Source organism: Podarcis tiliguerta (assembly GCF_965153285.1).
Source record: "Podarcis tiliguerta genome assembly, chromosome: 5".
Classification (NCBI taxonomy): domain Eukaryota; kingdom Metazoa; phylum Chordata; class Lepidosauria; order Squamata; family Lacertidae; genus Podarcis; species Podarcis tiliguerta.
In genome coordinates, this window is record NC_139538.1 from 33943529 (window position 1) to 33965850 (window position 22322).

Sequence of the window (22322 nt, forward strand, 5' to 3'; positions counted from 1 at the left end):
CCTGAAATTCATGGCATGCTATACTTTAAAGGAAAATCATCTGAAGATGGTTCACAGGTGGTACTCAACACCAAATACGTTGGCAAAGATGTTGAAATCGTAGAGTGATAAATGCTGGAAGTGTGAAAAAAAACACAGTAGGAACATTTTACCATATATGGTGGTCCTGCAGTGTGATTAAAGAATACAGTGGTACCTCATGTTACAGACTCTGCTAACCCGGAAGTAGTACCTTGGGTTAAGAACTTTGCTTCAGGATGAGAACAGAAATCGTGCAGCGGCAGCAGTGGGAGGCCCCATTAGCTAAAGTTGTACCTCAGGTTAAGAACAGTTTCAGGTTAAGAACGAACCTCTGGAACAAATTAAGTTCTTAACCCGAGGTCCCACTGTATTGGGAAACAATTTATAATGAGCTTAAAAAAACTTTTAAAAGATCTTTCCCTAAAAGGCCAGAGATATTCCTCCTGAATGCCACTACCGCTGCTCAGATTTTACTGGTACAAAAGTGGGAAAGGGATGCTGTTTCAACAAAAGATGAACAGCATCATAAATTGTTGGAATATGTGGAATTATGGGGATGCGGGTGGCGCTGTGGGTAAAACCTCAGCGCCTAGGACTTGCCGATCGCATGGTCAGCGGTTCGAATCCCCGCGGCGGGGTGTGCTCCTGTCGTTCGGTCCCAGCGCCTGCCAACCTAGCAGTTCGAAAGCACCCCCGGGTGCAAGTAGATAAATAGGGACCGCTTACCAGCGGGAAGGTAAACGGCGTTTCCGTGTGCTGCGCTGGCTCACCAGATGCAGCTTGTCACGCTGGCCACGTGACCCGGAAGTGTCTGCGGAGAGCGCTGGCTCCCGGCCTCTAGAGTGAGATGAGCGCACAACCCTAGAGTCTGTCAAGACTGGCCCGTACGGGCAGGGGTACCTTTACCTTTTATGTGGAATTAGCGGCTATGACTAATAGAAAAAGAAATAGAGATGACAGAAAACTTAAGGGAGAATGGAAGTTATATATAGAATATATGAAAAATCATATCAAGGTAATTAACCTAGCAGGATGTGAGCAGTTCAGCAGTGTAAGTTGTAACAAGAGGTAAAGAGAGGAAGAATGGAAAAAAATAGAGAAACAAGAAGATGCGGTTAGGAAGGGATTAGATAAGAAACCATGGAAGGAGTGGAAGGGAAGTACATAAGCAGATTTATTTGTTTTGTTTTGATTGTATTAGTATACCTGCTCTGAGACCCCACAGCTAATTCTCCCCTGGCCTCCTCGCTGGCCCAAGTAGGACTAATTCAGCCAGCCAGCCCTGGTGATAATCTAATGCTTATTAGATGGATTTCCCCTAAATTGATTTCTGAACTTTGAATTTTATTGTTATTCATGTTTTTATACTGTATTTTATGCTGCTTTTACAATTAAGTGTTTTAAATTTGTTTTTAGCCGCCCTGAACCCAGTTTTTGAATTGGGAAGGGTGGGGTATAAATAAATAAAATTATTATTATTATTAGTAGTAGTAGTAGTAGAAGAAGAAGAAGAAGGTATTATGTACGTAGTTTGAGAACGTGTAATAGAAAAGCAAATAAATAATAATAAAAAGATCCCAAAGCAAAGGCATAAGAAGCTCCTTGTACAAGTACACCTCAACACCTGGATGCTGATGTCACCGCTTCTGGCATCAGGCAACAAAATAAAGCACAGATTCTTCAAGGTGAAAGTGACGGCATGTTCTAATCACTGTCTGTCTTTAACATTGTTTGGACAGCTTCCAAAAGGAATCCCGATGTTCTCTCCATGCATTGAAGCGAATAGTCAGCTACGAAACCCGACACCCGCACATCAGCACAGTGCTAATCCAGATATTACAGCCCACCCTCTCCTCATCTCAGTGTTTCATTCTATTTGTGGGTGAAGCTATGTAGCTTCAAATGGTGCCAGGGATTAAAAATAGGACCTCTGTGACTTCCTCTTGGATGGCTTTGGCTGCCTAGGTAGCACGTCACATGGAATTGTTCTGCTGTAAGCCTTTGCTGGTTCTCTTTAGAAGCTGGAAGAGTATTCTAGCTTTGGTTGTTAAAGCATCAGGGAAAAGTAAGGTAGGACAAGTTAATTTTATAGTCATTCCAACTCTGGATGGAGTTGAACAGCTTTTGCTACTATCCATACGAGACCTGCCTGTCTAACTCGCCTTTGTTTTCCATGATGCCCAACCAGATGTCTCTAGGAAGCCTCATAAGCAAGGCATGAAGACAATAACCCTCTCCTGCTGTTATTCCCTGGTGATTGGTATTCAGAGACATGTTGTTTCTGATCCTGGAGATAGCATGTATCCATCATGACTAGTAGCCATTGATCTACTTTCTCTCCATGACTGTAATCCCATTGTAAAGCCATCTAAATTAGTGGCTTGTCCCTGCAGCTTGTCTTAGTAAATACCATAAGTTAACTATGTGTTGTGTACTTCCTTCTGGTTGTCCTGAATCTTCTGCCAGTCAGTTTTATTGTGGGTTACAGTGGTAATATGACTGTGAGAAGTAACATCAGGTTTCCACAACAGTAGTTTTTTATTTATTTAAAGAGGTGTCAACTTATTAGAAGTCACGTGTGCTACCAGTCAAACTCTCACAAGTTTTACTGAAATGCAAGAGAGCCTGGTTTAGTTTTGTGGTATACGCAGGAGTTCCTTGAGGACATCACATGCCATTAACCTTTGTGTTGTATAACACCAACCAGCGAGTGAGCATTTATCAAATAATATCTGGCCAAGCAGCAACACAGCAAACTTGGTTTATATGTAACACAAGTGCTTCCCATCTGGCACATCTAAGTTAAATAAAAATGGCATCTATTTTGCTGCTTCTGGGAGGAGATCACTTTTCAGTGGTGGTGCCAAATTAATTCTATTTAGTCTTATATAAAGATGTTTCTTTGTTTTTCCTGTGGAAAATTCACAGAGCAGATTACCCAGCCAGACTTGTGGTAAAGCTACAACACAGTGATATGCCATTTCTCTTTGCAGATGACAGTAGTAGAATTATTTTTCCAAATTCTAATTTAAGATTTTCAGAGATACATGCAATGTACTTTGGTTACTCCAGTAATGCCTCAATCAGGCACCTACCTAAAGGATGGGTCAGACTTTGGTTTTGGTCTTATATATTTTTTTATTAACTTCCCCCCTGGCTCTTGTCCCAACTCCTTTTGTACAATTTTGTTCCACAAATGTATTTTGAAAATCCATTTTACTTATTCTTTTGGGAGAATACAAGTAAAAGTCTTTCCTTGGAGTCTAGAATCCATCAAAGTCCTGACAGAAAGTAAGAGATAATTTCTAAATTGGACCGTATTGGTTGGTCATGGTAGCTTTGTTCAGAAAATGACTTAAGCCGGATAGTTCAGCATATCTCTAAACATTAGTGGTTAAATGTATTCATTATACTAACAAGAGCCCTATTCATGCAGGGTCTAGTCTCCCCATTCATTATGCATGCATAATTCCCATTAATGCTAGTGGGGGCTAAGTGTGCATACCAAAGCAAGAAGAAAGCTTGTGTTTACACACCCGTGTTTGCACTAAGTGCACTTTCTAAAGTCCACCCAAGAAGCCGATCAAATTTCCTTATTTTTAGTCCATTTCCATGGGAGCAAATGGTGATGCATGATAAATTTTGACCTGCATAAACAGAGCTATTGGCTGTGGCAGTCAAAACATTTCAATATGACTGAACATCCCATTCCTTTTCAACATCCCACTCCCTTCAGGAATTTGTGTATTTTTAGGATTTAGGAGGCTGGAGGTTATCCAATCACACAAGCTATGCTAACAATAGCATTGTACTGTCAACCTTTAAACATAACCATTCCAGATTGGCATTGCTCAATTCAGATATGATATCTATAGGTGCTGCCCCTTCCCTGTGTTGTGAAGAGTTAGCAAACATATTTCTGGCTTCATGGTGAAAGCTGCTTCAAATGCTGTTTGTGTGATGAAACTTAAGGTAAAGGTAAAGGGACCCCTGACCATTAGGTCCAGTCGTGGCCGACTCTGGGGTTGCGGCGCTCATCTCGCTTACAGCCAGCGTACAGCTTCCGGGTCATGTGGCCAGCATGACTAAGCCTCTTCTGGCGAACCAGAGCAGCGCACTGTTTACTTTCCCACCGGAGCAGTACCTATTTTTCTACTTGCACTTTGATGTGCTTTCGAACTGCTAGGTTGGCAGGAGCTGGGACCGAGCAACGGGAGCTCACCCCGTCACGGGGATTCAAACCGCCGACCTTCTGATCAGCAAGCCCTAGGCTCTGTGGTTTAACCCACATCGCCACCCGCGTCCCTCAGGTTACATACGCTTCAGGTAACAACCTCCGCTAACCCAGAAATAGTACCTCGGGTTAAAAACTTTGCTTTAGGATGAGAACAGAAATCGTGCTCCAGCGGCGTAGCGGCAGCAGGAGATCCCATTAGCTAAAGTGGTGCTTCAGGTTAAGAACAGTTTCAGGTTAAGAATGGACCTCCAGAACGAATCACGATAAGTATTTAACCCGAGGTACCACTGTATAGTCAATGGATCTGCTCTCATTAGCTATCAGTACTCTCCCTGTTGAATGTCCCGTCATAGCATCATTTTGGGGCATTCTGGGGAAAACATTAGTAACCTCTACTTCCCCCCAGAATGCTTCCAGGGTGAGGCTACATCCACATACATTCTGGGGAACAGCAGCCACCAAGAGAGTACAACAGTGTCCATTTAAGTTTGTCGGTCCAACTTACTTAACCCCCACCGTCCAATTTTTCCAGTGGAAAACTAGGAGAAGTTTAGATGCATTCCTATCTATATATTGCACAGAGGTATTGCATATAAAAGTGTAAAGTTGTTATGCGTTAGGTCTAAATTCAGATACTAGAGTACTGACTGTTTTATAGACCACTAACACAGGGACAATTTAAAGGCTGGTGCTTGTATGTGCCAAAATACAGCCAGGTTATGGAACTCTTCAGCACTGATGTCATGACTTTGTAGACCTTCATGGGATTTATGGCCTGCCTCTGTTGTAAAGGTTAGAAAAGAAATAGTGTTTGCCTAGGAATCTTGCACATTTCAGAAGATAAAGTGCTATGACACTATCCAAGGCCAGCAGTTTTGTTGATATCATTTAGTTTTCTCTCAAATCATCCATCCTCATACAAAAATCCACAGGGGCCTTGACAGGGTTATTTTGCTGCTGAAAGGGCTGATTCTTTTCTTATCTTTTGCCACCCTTCCAAGTACCTTCCAGTTGGGTTTGCCCTGTGAATAGCCCTTCCTTTTTGTTTTCTGTAAACCTGACGCGGGATGAGCAAGTATCTGTGTGAAATGCATGCCGGGTTTTTTGTTATTTTTTTGGAGGGGGGTGTAATTACTCGGGGCTTATCCTCACTTCTGGCACAGTCCGTGCTTTAAATCTGAAAGCCCTCCCTTTTTTTGCCCTGGAGCTTTCCCCACGGAAACCCGCTCTTTAAAGCTCAATGAAAGCAAACAGAAATCTGTGGAAACCCATATTGCTGTTTGCTTCAACTGAGTGCTAAGGAGCAGGTTTTCATGGGGAAAGATCCAGAGTAAAAACAACAACATGCTCGCTTTCGAGCTCGGACCTGTGCCTGGAAACAGCGAGGTGACAGGTAAGTGTGAATAAACCCTCAGTCTGACCTCCTCCAATGAGTACATCTTCATACCCACCAACGTTTAGGGTCCTAAAAACCAGGAGATGAGTGTTCCCTCCCGTGTGGGTCATGTGACCTATGTGAGATCTCTGAGCCCTAAAAATGTGCTTTTTCTGGGGTGTGCTTGCATGGCACCCAGAAACCATGAGTTTGGGGGCACTGCATGAGATCACTGCCTCTCCTAGTTCTTTTTTTCAGGGTGGAAAGCACTTTTTTGGGGGGGCAAGATCTCAGCATGAAATCATGGCGCCCAAAATGGCCGCTGTGCTCTTGCGTGAGTAACAGGATGTCCCTTTTTTTCCAGGACGCTTGTAGGGTATGTGTATTCAAAATGAGTTGCCTTAAGATGCAATCCCAAGGCCCACTGAAGTCAGGATCTTCATTGAGCTATCCATTAGGTGTACGTAGACACACAGAGCCAGTCAAGGCCTTTCCAATGCATCCTTTTATTCTATATAATATAAATTTCAACAAAGAGCTAACTTAAAAATCAATTGAGAGTGTGACCTCATTCCTATACAGAATAGATTTCTATGAAGGGCATCATAACAATCTTCATTTTTAGCCTCCTTAGCCATGAATAAAACAAGGCACTTCTTTTGTGCAGGGGAAACCAAGTCAATGAGAACATGATCAGTCCTGCTTGGAAGCTGCTGAAAACCTCAATAAATTGTGGCCTTAAGCTCAAACACTTGCTGTGAGACTATAAAGCTACACAGCAGCAGCAAGCAGTGTTGAGTGTGCTAATCTCTTTTCTCTTTTCCTACTCTTGCCTTCTCCATCACTTGCTTTGACATGGAAAGAGGCTGTGTGAAGCAGGGTACCTACTTGTGAAGGGCAACAATGTTATTTAGAACCCAAATTACGCTGGGTTTACAGTGGGGGCACTTTCATGAGTAAAGGTGGCCCCCATTTTACATAGTCACCCACCATGAATTGGATAGGAATGTAGTGGGCAGAACTTCACACACTCATTCACACTCTGCGAATATCTTACAAATAGGGCTCTAGCTACTCAGCCCTGAAGGCAATATGTTCTGCAACTGAGACATGGTATCCAGGAATACTTCTTGGGCTAATCTCTGAGTGAAATTTATAGCTTTCTTTGTCATTACAACTAATCTGTGGATGGCAATGGGCAGTTTTCATAGCTGGAAACACGATGTAGGACTGGATTGATTTTAGTCCAATTCATTAAATACCATTTTCATTTCTTTATTTTAAAATATTTTCAGCCCACCTTTCTGAAGAGTGCTTGGCCATCCACGGTGTTTTAGTGTTGTATTTACAAAATATCAATGGAACAAAATAACCCTGAAACCTTAATTCTCCTGCTAAGGTAAAAACCAATAAACTTAACTCAGCCAGCCAGATAAATCACTTTTCACACCATGAGCAACCTGCAGCTAAAGCCAGAGGATGTGAATCAATAATAGGCTAGTAGGAAATGCCTTTAAAGCTTTCTGAAAAGCTGGAAGCATGGCAGCCTGCTGCAGATCTGCTGGGAGGGAATTCTTTACCTTTTCCTTTACCTGAAATCATCACAGAAGGGCCATCTCCTCCCTTTCAGCCACCAATCTCACTGATCTAGGAGCTGGACAAACAAGGAGGCCTTTTGTTGCATATCCCAGTGTCCAGACAGGCTGATATGGGTGCAGGGGGTCCATCAAACAGCTTAGGCTGAAACCATTTTAAAGCTTAAATGAGGCCACTTCTCCATGAGTACAGCTGGTGTGTCTCAGGGGAATTCCCATCATTGCTGTAGTAGCCTGAACTTACCACTGTGAGCAGTAGAACCCAGTTGACATTCTCCTCCAGAGTCTGTGTATTTCTGTGTTTTGGTTAAAAGAGGAAAAAATTAGGTTCTGGTAAAATGGGAGAATTCCCTGGATACCTAGATCCAGGTTTGGGGCAAGCACTCTTTGGTGACAGAACTCCAGCAGAGATTTAAAATCACAAAATATGCAGCAAAGTAAAACATGGAAATATAAGCTGTTAGACCTATACCCTCTTGCTTCCAAAGTTCCCTGCTTCCCTTAGAATAGAAAATGTATATATTTATTTCAAACAATAACCAGTTGAAGTATAGAAAAAAACTCCCACATGTTTAGTATGTTAAAAAATGGCTTACTTACAAACTCTTCAAAGATCAGATTCATGTGCATTTCCATACAGCAGCAAGAGAAGTCTGGCAGTATAATTTAGGTTCCAAAATGGTAATTTTTAAAAAATGATTTGTATAGAAACACAAAGATGGCTTGCTTAAGCCATGTGGTCTAAGTCTGGACATCCAGCTGAGACTTCCTTACTGGTAGGGTTCACATGGAGAACAAAGAATCTGGTGACCCTTTCTTCCAAGGTGAAGAGGAGTGACCTAGCTAAGCCTGGCAGGACAGTTTACTCTATGGTCTTAACCCCTTCATGCTTTAATTAGGGTTAAGCATGTTGGTTATATGAGGCTTGATAGCCCACAAAATCCTTATTAATAAATGTGTCTCCCTGGGAGCATTCAATGCAGACAAAATGTATCACATGAATTAGCTCTTAAATACGGATGCATAAGGAGGGGCAAAAGAAGGAATCATGTTGTAGGCAAAACTGCACAAGAAACCCAAGCAAAATCTCTGTTGTTGACAAAGGAAACAACTTTGTTTTTGCAGCATTAAAATATTGTTTCTTTAATTTGCTTGGCACCGCTAGTACTACAGGGACTACAACAAGACGGCAACAAGAATATTGACAAATCAATGGAAGTGTCAAATTCCAGCCTAGCTTCTTGCTAAATCAGACAAAAATGTGACTCAAGAGAAGCAGAACCGCCTGCATTTCCCATGGAAGCATAATAAATCTCCATCTTTGATAATTTTTAAGGGCAACCCTAAAGCAGTGGGATTCAGTTTCATATCCCCAGAGGGGGGGGGAACATACTTGATTCTGGAACAACATCCTGTGGAATTTCTGGATGACAGCAAAGATATGGAGCTAGTCTATACGGATGGCTGAGCATATGGCACAACTGAAACCTTAATTTGTTTGTAAATTTTGTAGCCTCTAAATACGACAGAGCCAGGTTCAATCCCCAACCGCTCGATGGAATCCCTCTGGGGCAGAATTGTGCATCTGGCCCTCTCAGGTGCATACATTGTTCTACCGCTGGCATCTTCAGTTAGAAATATGATATTGTATGGCAGTGTTAGGAAAGACTTCTGCCTAAGATGGTAGAAAGCCACAATGTTGTTGTTTACTCGTGTCCGACTCTTCGTCACCCCATGGACCAGAGCACGCCAGGCACTCCTGTCTTCCACTGCCTCCCGCAGTTTGGTCAAACTCATGTTCATAGCTTCGAGAACACTGTCCAACCATCTCGTCCTCTGTCGTCCCCTTCTCCTTGTGCCCTCAATCTTTCCCAACATCAGGGTCTTTTCCAGGGAGTCCTCTCTTCTCATGACGTGGCCAAAGTATTGGAGCCTCAGCTCCAGGATCTCTCCTTTCAGTGAGCACCCAGAGCTGACTTCCCTCAGAATGGATAGGTTTGATCTTCTTGCAGTCCATGGGACTCTCAAGAGTCTCCTCCAGCACTATAATTCAAAAGCATCAGTTCTTCAGCGATCAGCCTTCTTTATGGTCCAGGTCTCACTTCCATAAATCACTACTGGGAAAACCATAGTTTTAACTATAAGGACCTTGGTTGGCAAGGTGATGTCTCTGCTTTTTAAGATGCTGTCTAGGTTTGTCATTGAATCTCCGACCCTCCTGTTAACGTTTACACTTCCATGTACCCACTCATGCAAAATTTAGACTGTAAGATCATTGGAGCAGAGATCTGTCTCTCTTGCAGTATTTTCTGAACATCTCAATGCACACAGAACTTAGTTGTGTAAATAGTTACAGTATCTCCTTGTATCATTGCTTGTTGTCATGGACTTTGAAGATACTCGAACTCAGGACGCAAGGGAGAAACGTGCTAAGAGGAAGGCATGCTTGGCAAATCCACATCGTGGTCAACTCCTGCCTGGAAACCAATGTCCCCACTGTGGAAGGATGTGTGGATCCAGAATTAGCCTCCACAGTCACTTACAGACTCATTGTTAAAACCATGTTTATGGAAGACAATCTTACTCGGCTACAAGTGATCGCCAAAGAAAGAAGAAGAAAGTACTCAGGGAGAGTACTTTCTAACCTTTTAATCTTACAATGTTAACATATCCCCTTTCATTCAACTCTTTCTGGGCTAAGCATACCCACTTCTTACATTCTTTCTCTGTGTGATTTGCTGTCAAACTTTTAGCATCTCCGTAACTTTCCAACTGAATCCTTTCTATTGAAGTTCGAGAAGAATGTAAGTTGGAAATGAAAATAAATGCATACCAGTAGCACTGAGTGATCTTATGTAATGTTAACTGTGGCTACAGCTGAAACTTGGCCTTGGGCCATGACGTCACATTGTTGACTCATGTTCAGTTTACTATCCATTAAAATTTCCTAAACACTTATAGGGAATGCTACAGTATACCCAGATATATTTTTCTTTTTTCTTTCTTTTGGTTTTTTTCAAAGATGTTTATTGAAACTTAACATATAAACATAATAACCAAAATTCCCAATGATTCCCTGACATAAAATATAATATCTAAATTACAACAGCTGCATAATTATACACTTAATTTTAAAACCCACCACCCACCTTCTACTTCCCTCCACAGCAATTTGACTTCTTTATATTTCTTTCTACCTTTCCCTCTTGCATTCTATAATAAATTATTTTTGTTAAATTCTGATTTTTCCTTCTTTTTTTATTGGTTTTGATATTTCTTACATTTTTTATTCTAAGCCTATTAGCATGTCATTTTTAGAACAATATTTTGACATATAATCTTCAAAATACTTCCACTACATTCTAAACTTTTGATCTGATTGATATCTTAGAATTGAAGTTAATTTTGCCAATTCTATATACTCGCTTAATTTACAAACCAGTTAACACCAGATATATTTTTTCTTGTTTAAGAAACCTTCACATTCTTCTCTGCTAGCTCCTGTTTTTCGCCCTACTGGGGCTGAAAATCTTAAGTACAGTGGTACCTCGGGTTAAGTACTTAATTTGTTCCGGAGGTCCGTTCTTAACCTGAAACTGTTCTTAACCTGAAGCACCACTTTAGCTAATGGGGCTTCTTGCTGCCGCCGCACCGCCGGAACACGGTTTCTGTTCTCATCCTGATGCAAAGTTCTTAACCCGAGGTACTATATCTGGGTTAGCGGAGTATGTAACCTGAAGCGTATGTAACCCGAGGTACCACTGTACCATTGCAGCTGAGAGGAGGGAGTTGTTAAAGGAGGCCCAACATTTTTCTGAGTGTGCAGTCCTAGTGGCAGCCTCCCCACCCCATTCCTGAATTGCTGAAATGGTTCTCCTGCTCCATGGTTCTCCTTCCTGCTGCTTCTCCTAGGTCCTGGATACAGTAGGTCCCAGTTGGGAAGGAGCGAAGTCACCATTGCTAACCATTATCCCACCATGCCCAGGAAGAGCTGATAAAGGATCTTGACTGAAACCATAGAGAGCTGCAACCAGTCAGCACAGAGAATACTGCCCTAGCTTAAATGCAGTGCTTTTTTTCTAGGGGTACGCATACCCCTAAACATTTTCTTAATCTAAGTTTGGCCTCATTGAGGGGCAGTATTTCAATATGAGTAGGAAAATGAGAGTACCCCTAAACATTTTTTTATGGGGGAAAAAGCACCGCTTAAATGATTTCAGTTTCATTTACACACTTTCCTGTGTTCTTCCTCCTCCTTGAAAGGGCCATGAGGCCTTGGTTCTTTTTCTGTTACAGGGCATAAGACTCCACCATGTGTGCTTATAATTATCCAGTAAACTTTAACTTGATTTCCTGGGGAATTCTTGTTGTCTGTCTGATCTGCGACTATTGGCGAATAGAATTATTTATAACTCTGAAGTTCCACTATGATTTTTTATGTGGTGTGACTCAAAGATTGTAATATCATTTTTCAGTGGTATTTCCAATAAAACTGTATTATAATTTTTTTAAAAAAATACTGCATGCATTAGGTTGGTTTTTTTAAAAAAAAATTCAAACAAGTTCCATATTGAGTGGCTTTGCATCCCAGCTGTGGCTGACTTTGGTTATCTGACTTCAGCATCGCTGTGTGTTTTGAGATTCTGTGTGGAATCCGTTGCCTCATGAAATGAGTGTCTGCCTGAGGGAAGATTACTATTGTCAAGTTTCTTCTTCAGGTTAGCAGGACTGCTGTTTGGATAGTTTCACTGGGCCCCATAAAGGGGGCATCTGCAAGAAGTTGGGTCATTAAATGGCACTGACCCATCAGCCTGGGAAGCTGGCGAGCAGATGCACCCTCTGAAATCTGGCATGCATCCCTCTGGTGCTGCAGTGCAGTGTGCCCTTAAGTTGCCACACTGTCTGAGCTCTTACTCCCCCTCCCCATGCGTATTTGATGGGGGTATGCTTTGCATTAAGATCAGCTAGCGTGATTTTTTTTTAATGTTCTCTTTAGAGTTATTTAAGATTTTGGGACTGTACAAAGCTGCATTAACTATTCTCAGCAGCCAAAGTTGAGAACCAAAACCTAGATTAGGGTGGTGTGGGTTTCTTTTTTTGGTAATTAAAGATTCCATCCCAAAGCTAGTATTGAGAAAAATGAAATTTCTGAGCTCACAGTATGATGCTCATACCAACATAAAGGCTTCCTAGTGAGACTGCAACTTGCTTTATGTTTTGCTTTAAATACTTTGTGTTCTGCATGGTGTTCTTTTGGCTTTCAGAGGATTTGTGCTGTTTCTGTTTAGGAACAGTCTTCGCAGCCTTTTGGCCCTGGATCTGCAGACATTCTCTTCAACCGTCTGTCTGTTTGTTCAGAAAACTAATGGGGCAAAGAATCTTGGCCACCAATGGCTGCTAAGGTCTCTGTGGCTGTTTCTTCTGTTTTGCTATGAAGATGATTCATTTTCCTGAAGATAAATATTTTCATCAAACCCAGTGTATGATTTGTAGGTAATAGCACCTGCAGAAATCCCAAGCCAAAATTATAAAATGGGCATAGACAGGGGGTTCGAATATAAGCTTTTAAGTGGGGGCATATAGTGATTTCTGAAGCAGGAAAATAAAAATATATTTCATTAACCCTGCTCATATCATATGTGGATTTAAGATTCTGTGGCAGAAATAGGCCTGTATTGTCAAGCTAGTAACTTCACTTACGAAAAAAGTAACATAGATTGAAACCTAGGAGCCAACTCCTAGTTGCTGAGGTCCCTTTGGCCCCCCCAAAAAAGTTTATGGGCATTGCCATTCAAATGGTGTCTGTGCATCGTGCCTTGTGATCAGTTATGCAGAGTGGGGCTTATATGCCCCCACCCAATATTTTATTCAAGTTGATACCACTGGACAGAAAAAGAACTAGGCTCCAAACTGCAACAATTGTTGGTAGGATTTCTTCCTAAGCTTCTGTTTTGAAGAAGAAGAAACAGACTGAACAGCTCCCAGGTATACATATTTGTAAGATGTGGTGCTAAGTATTCAGGTGAAACTAGTGAGCTGACCCCATTCTTCTCAAACATGCAGATGCAGCCTCTGGTGTTTCTGCAAAAGTGGCAGTCCTTGACTTGACTGTAGCACATTTTGGCTGTGTGGAGATTATTGTGCCACTGTACTAAGGGGCAGGTGGCTCATTCTGTCCCTTCACCCCTTCTGTAGGCCAGTTCACAACTCCTGCATCTCTGTCTGTCTGTCTATCTGTCTATCTGTCTATCTATCTATCATTAGTTTTTTAACATATCATTTTCAGCAGTAATTAAACATACTTTTACATCTTATTCAATTTTTTTGACTTCCATCAATCCTGTCTGAAAATTTTCCAATCTAATCTCTTAGCATGCATTTCTTATCTTCCCTATTACATTTCAAACTCATAACCAATATCTCTTTTTCTGCTTTGTAACACTTCATATATTTCTCCTTACAAAACTTCTTGTAATCCTACTCGTGTAATTTGTTGATTACAGTTGCTCTTCAGATAATTCACAACTCCTGTATCTTCAAAGGCATTCCAAAAGCCATGGAAATTGGGTTAATTTCAATGCATACTAAAGTCAACAGAGTTCACCAGGCCTGAAATTGTGTGTACAAATCACATGCACACACTCAACACATGTTGCAGACCAATTGAATACACCGCTCAAAGGACTGTTGCTTTTGCCTTGGTAGTAAAGAGGACACACAGTGTGCTTCAGGGTGCTTGCTATTTTCAGGATGGATTCAGTAGCATCCCAACAAAGTGTGGAATAACGCTTCCTTGATACACCATCATCTAGCCTCCTCACCTCCGAGCGAACCACAATGAAAGCTCATTAAATTGCCAAAGTAATCTAATCTTACTGAAAGCAAAGCAGGATGCATGCTCGATCAACAGGTTGCAGGGATGCACCCACAAATGATGTGCCTGAATTAGGCTCATTTTTGAACAGAGGCTGCAGTACATGTAATCCTGGATATGATGGTGTTTCCTTAATTTAGTTGATGCAGTCATAATGCGGTCAGATGCTGAACCCTTGAAGTATACAGAAAGGCTGGACATTTTACTTCTTATGAGCTGCTTCACTTTGCTTGTTAGAAATATCTTTGGCGCTGTTTGTTGATGCTCTCACTGGGGATGTTTGTTTTTAATTTATTCTTTTCTTGCAACAGATTCCAACTTACAGATCTGCCAGCACAAAGTGCAAACATGTTGCACTAGAAAGATGGAAGAAAGCTATCAAGCAGCAGTTCGGAGAGAAAGGATGGAAAATATCCAGACTCTAAATTTTGAACTGAAATATATGATTGTCGGTCACATCACAGCTTTTCAAGGTAGGAATATTAAGAAAACTGTGAAGCAACTTCTTCCCTGTGTCAATAAATGCATAAGAACATGCTTGCTGGCTCGACCAATGGACCAACTAGTCAGGCAGCCACGTTCCAGTCACGGCCAGCCACATGTTTCTAGGAAACTTACAATCAGGGTATGAAAGCAACACTGTGATGCTGTGTATATGTAATAACATTAGAGTAATATGTGTAGGTAAGTATAATACAGTCATAGCTTGGTCCTCGAACGCCTTGGTCCTCGAACGTTTTGGCACCTGAACGCCAAAAACCTGGAAGTAAGTGTTCTGGTTTTTGAATGTTTTTCGGAAACTGAATGTCCGACGCGGCTTCCGCTTGAGTGCAGGAAGCTCCTGCAGCCAATCGGAAGCCGTGCCTTGGTTTTCAAATGTTTTGGAAGTTGAATGGACTCCCAAAACGTTCTTGTAAAATTCGAGAACCAAGGTACCACTGCATGTGAATTGTGGTAAGTGGTTGGGAAGAGTGTGTGTGGGATGTTAGAGATGAGTGGCGATTGGGTAAAATTTTGAATAGGAGTTTGAATACTGGTGGGAGACAGTTGAGGGAGTCAGTTGAGAGTTATGAGCCGTTGGGGTTGGGGAAAGAGTGTGTTTGGGCAGGGTTTCTTGGATAGAGTAGGGTCATCATTGTTCTTAGTCATTGTTTATATGAACCAAAGTAACTAAGAAAAAAGTTCAAAACTAAAGCCATATGTTTCTGTACTCTGAGTGATAATACAGTGGTACCTTGGTTCTCAAACTTAATCTGTTCCGGAAGTCCGTTCTAAAACCAAAGTGTTCCAAAACCAATGCACACTTGCCCATAGAAAGCAATGCAAAATGGATTAATCCGTTCCAGACTTTTAAAAACAACCCCTAAAAGAGCAATTTAACATGAATTTTACTATCTAATGAGGCCATTGATCCATAAAATGAAAGCAATAATCAATGTACTGTACTATAAAATAAATAAGGCAGTATTGTAGATGATAAAAATTAAAATTAGGGGTTTTTTTCTTACCTGCACTGATGATAGTCATTGTTTGGATGGGGGGCTTTTATCCATTTCCGCAGTCACACAATCAATCAATCAGTAGCTGAACTGGGTTCCACACAATCACAAAAACAAATTAACCAAAAAAGCCTCAAAAATGCAAAATAAATGGCAAAAACAAAAGCACCAAACTTAACCTGTTCCGGAAGTTCGTTTGACTTGTGAAATGTTTGAAAACCAAGGCGCAGCTTCTGATTGGTGCAGGCGCCCCGGAAACAATAGTTGACAGCCACATCAGACGTTCAGCTTCTGAAAAACATTCAAAAACTGAAACACTTACATCCAGGTTTTTGGTGTTTGAGAACCAAGGTACCACTGTAAAACCTTTTATTATTTCTGTTTATAATGTAATGTAATGTAATGTAATGTAATGTAATGTAATAATATAGTAATGTTATACCATGCGCACATGCCTCCTGGCTGGCTATAATTGCGGTGGGAAGACATTCAGGTACATAGCATCTGTAGTGGCAGCAGAACCAATGGGAGTTTAGAAAAATCTACCAGAAACCTGACTCAGGGCAGTATACCTTATAGAAAGAGAAGGTGATAGAGGAAAGTTGTGGTGAATATGAGGGTGGTGCCAGGATAATTCCCATTCAGTTTACCTGGCAGTTATGGAAAAAAATTTCAGGTGTAGTTCCAAGATTAATCAACTGCTTCAGTTAACTTCACTAAACCAAACAATTTTATTGCAAGCGCTGGTATTATGACGCATGCCGGACTGTTGATTTTTGGACAGAAGTGCATTCAGATATGAGCTGCACCAATCTGCCCAAAACAGGAGGCGCCGGAAGCAGGATCTTAGAGAATCATTTTCAAGGAGTCATTACTTTTAATGCAGTAGTACCTTTGCTCTGGTACTGATTGCCTATTGACATTAGACACACACCTTCACTTTACTGATTTGGGTACCTGATGAGCTAAAATAATGTCTGTTTCATCAAGCCTATCCAGACGCATGATAATAGTTTTAAGTATTTTGTTTTTAAATGTTTTGTTTGTGTTATCTTGGTTTTTAATGATGGTTATATATATATATATTGTGTGTGTGCATTTTAGCCATTTTTTAAAAAAAATGGATTTGTACACCTCTTTTTCTACATAAACTAATAGTGCAGCATTGTTCACCCCCACCCCCTGGCCTGATTTGCACAAATATGTGTTCTAATATTTCCTCACCAATACTGGAAATCAAGGAATGCTGGTGTGAAGCTATGTAAGGCAAGACGTACGTGACTGAGGCAACAGCTCCCTCTGTCCTGTTTTTCTCCAGCGTTAATAGTATATTTTGTAATAGAATTTCTATTTGGATGGCAGAAATGTGCTTTTGCTGTTGGATACTGTGACAGGAGAAAGGGTGGGGGAGCAATTTGTCCTATTTCACAGTCTTGAAGGGAAAAGGCCTTAGTATCCCACACGGTTTTGAAAATCTGGCACCAAGTCACATTTGAGCCCTCTGCTGTGCCGAAGGGGAAATATGGAGCCATTGTTGAATGACAGTGAGTTATTCAAGTGATCTTTCAGCATCATTATAGAATAAAGCAAAGGTCAGAATAGATTAACCTGTCAGGCCCTGAGGTCAGCCAAGCCGCTTTATTGCTTGACTGAGTGAAATCAGTCATTAGACATTTCAAAGTAGCTTGGATTTACAAGCGTTTTCCAGAAATGGCTACCTAAATTATTGTATTGTGAGTGGTTATAAACTTGCTTTGTCCACCTTAGGTGAGAACACGCCAGAATTTTCAGCTTTGGCCTCTTAAAAGCCTCAAAGGCTCATTTGTTCGTTTTGGTTTGTGTGAGGTTTCAAAAGGCTCTCTAAATCTTTTCTTCAGATGACACTGTATAAACATTCTGTTGCTCAAGCAGGGGCGCCTTTTGGATTTTTTTTATCCTGAAATAGTTTCCCCTGCATTGAGTTTGGTTTATTGTTGCATGGTATCATTATAAAACATTAAAGGCTGCATGCCTCAGACTGGTCAGAGGACATAAGCTTCATTCACTTTTTTCATTAGACTTCTGCTGCTTGGAACCATTGAAGAATGGGCTGAATATCAAATTAGTCAATTCAAAATCTGAACAATATGCAATATTTTCAGCAACAAATGAGCCACTCTTTGATTTCTTTCTTTTCTTTTTGGCTTCTCGCATTCTATAGATACAAATATTCTCATTAAAAGTAATGTTCTGCTGCAGCACTTTTAAAAAACGAAACAAAACCTGCCAAATTTGTTCAGTGTTGTTTTATGCTCTTCAGTTGGATAATATATCACTTTAAAAAATGCAGCCTGGTAGGATTTATTTCTTTATATAGAGATTTTCTGTCCCACCCAGCACACCATTCAAGAATTAAATATTACCATTTCCTAAAATGCAGCCAGGAGCTCAGTACCTGCCCCATACCTGATGCCACGTATGATTTTGTGGTTTAGGGGAAATGGCCTTGTGGGCTGGAGTGGAGAGGCCTGGCAGGCAGAATTTGGCCCTTGGATAGTGGTTCTCTAACCCTGCCTTAAAAACTCAAATAATCATAGTACTCCAAAGACCATCTTAAAAAGCATGACTGTGAATTTAAATACAAGCACCAACAAAGCCCTGTTGTCCACCAGGCAAGCCTGGTCTGATCTGGTCAAGCGAGAGTGTCCCTCCCTTTGATATTCAGGCAAAGACGTGACAAGAGATCAGAAACAGGAAGACACAACCACTGGGCGCCAAGGGCAATATGATAGTTTCAGTGGATACTTCCCACCCATTTGATGTCAGTCCAAGGCCAGAATATCTTTGGACAGAGGCAGCTCCTTGATTTATTTTTTTAATGATTTGGAAAGTGACAGTTCCTTTAGTGATGAACTGTGTGCTCTTGGCAACTTGTGTTTCGTGTCCTCGGTGCATGTTGTTATTAACTTCCTTGGGCTGTGTACGCACCATACATTTAAAGCATGTGACTTCTCCCAAAGGAGCACAGGAACTATAGTTTCTTAAGGGTGAGCTACAGTTCCCAGGATCCTTTGTGCTTTAAATGTATTGTGTGTATGCGGCCCAAGCGCAAGGAGATTAAATGAGCTGGCTAAAGAGCCAAATAATGAAATCTCTCAATGGGTTAAATGGTCAAAACAATCTGCCTTGTGTAAGATAGCTAAGCCTGCACGGTGTGCATCCAAAAATAAAGCTGAAACATTGCCCAAGATTACAGAATTCTGAAGGCAAGCATTAATTTGACATTGGGATTTCCACTGGTGCATAACCTTGGCTTAATTTGGCTGCTGCTTTTGAATCCAATCTGAGCTCTGTGCTCAGCATCTTGAGAATTCCATTTTAAATAAACAAAGAAATGGATATCCTCCTCTCTGTGGGATGGCTCAATCCTGTGTAATTAATCGTGGTGGACCAATAGGTTGATCCTTGCAGTGCTTTTCTGTCCTGCTGAAGTGAACGAAAGGTAGTGCTCTAAGGACTGTGCTGTAAGAGTGTTAATTGAAAGACTTGGGTACCGGCTTAAAAACCTTAAAGGAAAGTGCAATCGCCAGCCGACCTCTATTAAAATAGTTTGACATAATACTTTTCTTAGAAAAACGCGGACTTACAAACACCTTTTTTAATACTTTCACCTATAAGGACTTAGTTTTTAAGCTATATTTTGGAGGTTATTTCAATAGTCTTGCCATTAGGGCTGAAATGGGATAATTTTAACAGCTGCCAGATTCGCATAGAATGATTAGTATATAAGGCTACATTAAATTCATCACATCTGCACATAGATATTGTTGTTCTTGGCATCCTGCCCATTTCATACATGTGGTTAGGCTTAGTGCTGCCGCCGAATTCTCTGTTTTAATAAAAAGATTTGCAATATTAGCAAACCATTGCTGGGGCACACACTTAATAAATCAGTTGCATTCTAAAAATATTTTTAGTTTTGACTTGCTTTTACTAGTTGCTGTGTCAACTGCCTTTAACAGTGAAGGGTGCGCTGCTCGCTGCTGTACACCTCTTGATACAAGGAAGAGGGCTTATGCCAGCAACAACATTCCTCCCGTCTATTTGGGTTCATTATCAATATCTTCAAAACAGCAGTTGTATAGTACTAGCAACGGCAGCCTATCTTGCAGGTTTTTTCTTAATAACAAAAAAATACAGTATTCCCCCAGTTCAGAAACTCCAAGTCATTGCAAGGTGAGCAAAACCACCCTGTGAGCTTTCAGCTTTCAGCTCAGCTTACGATGGCTCATTGCCAGCCCTCCATCCTTCTCTGCTCCCAGTTTCCCTCCCCTTCTTCCCTTCCAGTCACCAAGTCACAAAGGAGGGGGTGGGGTGGGAACAGCAGCAGGAAAGGCTGGTGAAATTTGTCCTAAATTCCGATGCTTCTCATCTGCAATGAAGAGGCAGGAGCAGACCGGGTGGCTTGACTGTCAAGGGAAGATCTGAAATGTGACAAGTGGTGCTGTGTAAAACGAAAACTCTGATTCCAAGTTTCTTTAAAGTCTTTAATGGGAAACATCGATTTTAACTGGGAAGTCCTGCTTCTGAAAGTGGCACCGCTTCACAATGCCAGAGGTGCATGTTAATATTGTCAGAACTTGAGTCGAAAGATGAACCTGTATTCCTTTTTGCTTAAGGGATGTTATTTCATTTATTCAGTTTGGGAGTCCCCTCTAGTTTCCACTCACTTGCCTGGTTGCCTTGGATAGGAAGATTTATGAAAGGGGGGGGGGAACGACTCTTCCTTATAATAATTTGTGGTTGTTTATTATTATTATTATTATTATTATTATTATTTATTATTATTACTACTTATTTGCCACTACTTGTTTGACACAGGACATTTATGAACTGCTCTTTCTCCCTCCTCTTCAGCTGAAAAAGCCTTCTGCTCCTTTAAGAGCAATTGTGCCTTAGCTGTGTAGAATGAATGTGGCTTTTCTTGTACAGTCATATATTGGATCCCAGACACCTTGGTACTCGGATGTTTTGGCTCCCGCAAACCTGGAAGTGAGTGTTCTGGTTTGTGAGCGTTCTATGGAACCTGAATGTCTGACGGGGCTTCCAATTGGCTGCAGGAGCTTCCTGCAGCCAATCAGAAGCCGTGCTTTGGTTTCTGAACATTTTGGAAGCCAAACGTCCCGCTTGCTGTCTTCCCTCCTGAGGGAAATTCCCAAGAACAAAGTAAATTTCTATTTATTCTTGATGGGGTCAAATGGCACACATGTGGAGACAAACAATTTCGATGGGAAGAAATATCAAGGGTGTATGTGTGAGAGTAAAGCTTTGCCGCTCACAGAACCTAAAGAGAAGTCTCCCCTCCAAAGACTTTGAATGAAGTGGTAACAGGTGCTGCGTGCAAAACGAGAGAGAGAGAGGGAGAGAAATGGCTCTACTCCTGTCATTTTTATGCTGAGGGTAATTTAAGGTAATGAGAATCCAAATACTGGTAATTTATTCATTCTGCTGCCGTTTTCTCTAGGGATATGCAGGACATGGTTCTTTGAAACCTATCCCAGGCTTCAGTCAGTGAATTAACAGGTATTAGGGGATGTGAAGAAATGGTTTGTTTTAAACTCAACTGTTTGAGACAAATTGGATTTTGATTTGATTTGGAGCATTTCTCTTCTGGTTCATTTGTTCTTAAAGGACGGAGGAATTATAAGCTTCCTAGTGATGATGATTGCACTGGTGTGGTATGAAACACACAATGCCTGAAACACTTTCTGAGCTTCTTGCAAGGCTAAGCCAGACCCTACTTATAATTCTGGATTTTTCTTCTTCCCTATTTGGTGGAGTAAAGAGCGATGTAGCCCTGTCACAGAATCCTTGTCATTTCTCTGACAAGCAAGGAAATGAATTGTTGGCACTGCTTGCTAGTGCTTCATATTGTTCTGATTCCTCCACACAGTCCTCCAGATTGCACCAAGAGGAACAGATGGAGTGCGTGTCTGTGTGTGAATGCACACTTCATTCTAACAATTGAAGGAATTCCACTGGTGAATGATTCCCGACAGTATCCTAGTCTGTCATTGGCCAACCATTTCAAATGAGTGCCAGCAAACAGGCGTCCCTCTATTCAGAAGGCTGAGATGTTGTAGTTCACGGCATAAACAGACTTGTCAGGTAGGAAAATAAATCAATATATATACAAAGCAAAAGTATGAGTAACCAGAGATTCCCTGCTGCCTCTTCAGTAGATCATATTGTATTCCACCCCACACAATATCCTTCTACTAGAATTGCTACATACTGATATCGTGAGCCCACAGTGTATGATGGCTGTCCCTTACCACAAACATTATACCGTATTTTTTGCACCATAACACTCACTTTTTTCCTCCTAAAAAGTAAGGGGAAATGTCTGTGCGTGTTATGGAGGAAATGGCATGCCTACGGATTTTCCTCCTCTAAAAGCTACGTGCGTGTTATGGTCGGGTGCGTGTTATAGAGCGAAAAATACAGTAATTGCTGAATGTTTCTTAGTTTTAAAACCAATTTTGTCAACACTATTTCTGCTTCCCCAGGCATGGTCTAGCTAAGCGGCTTTTCCACTGACCACACGTTCACAGCACTGTGGTTTAACAATCAAGCCCTTTTCATAGGGACCTCGGGGAATTGTAACTCTGTGAGGGAAATAGGGGTCTCCTATCAAAGCTCAACACCCTTAACAAATGTTTCCCAGAATTATTTGGGGGAA

The 22322-nt window shown here is 41.3% G+C and overlaps 1 protein-coding gene across 2 annotated transcripts in view; it reads left to right on the forward strand.

Moving 5' to 3' along the window:
• The window catches only part of LOC310678611 (glypican-5-like), a 390679-nt gene that overhangs the window by 24352 nt on the left and 344005 nt on the right, over positions 1 to 22322 (forward strand). For both annotated transcript variants that reach the window (XM_083442762.1, XM_083442763.1), the window contains exon 2: positions 14414 to 14575. In XM_083442762.1, coding sequence (XP_083298888.1) covers positions 14414 to 14575 — 162 coding nt within the window. The remainder of the gene's footprint in view (positions 1 to 14413; positions 14576 to 22322) is intronic.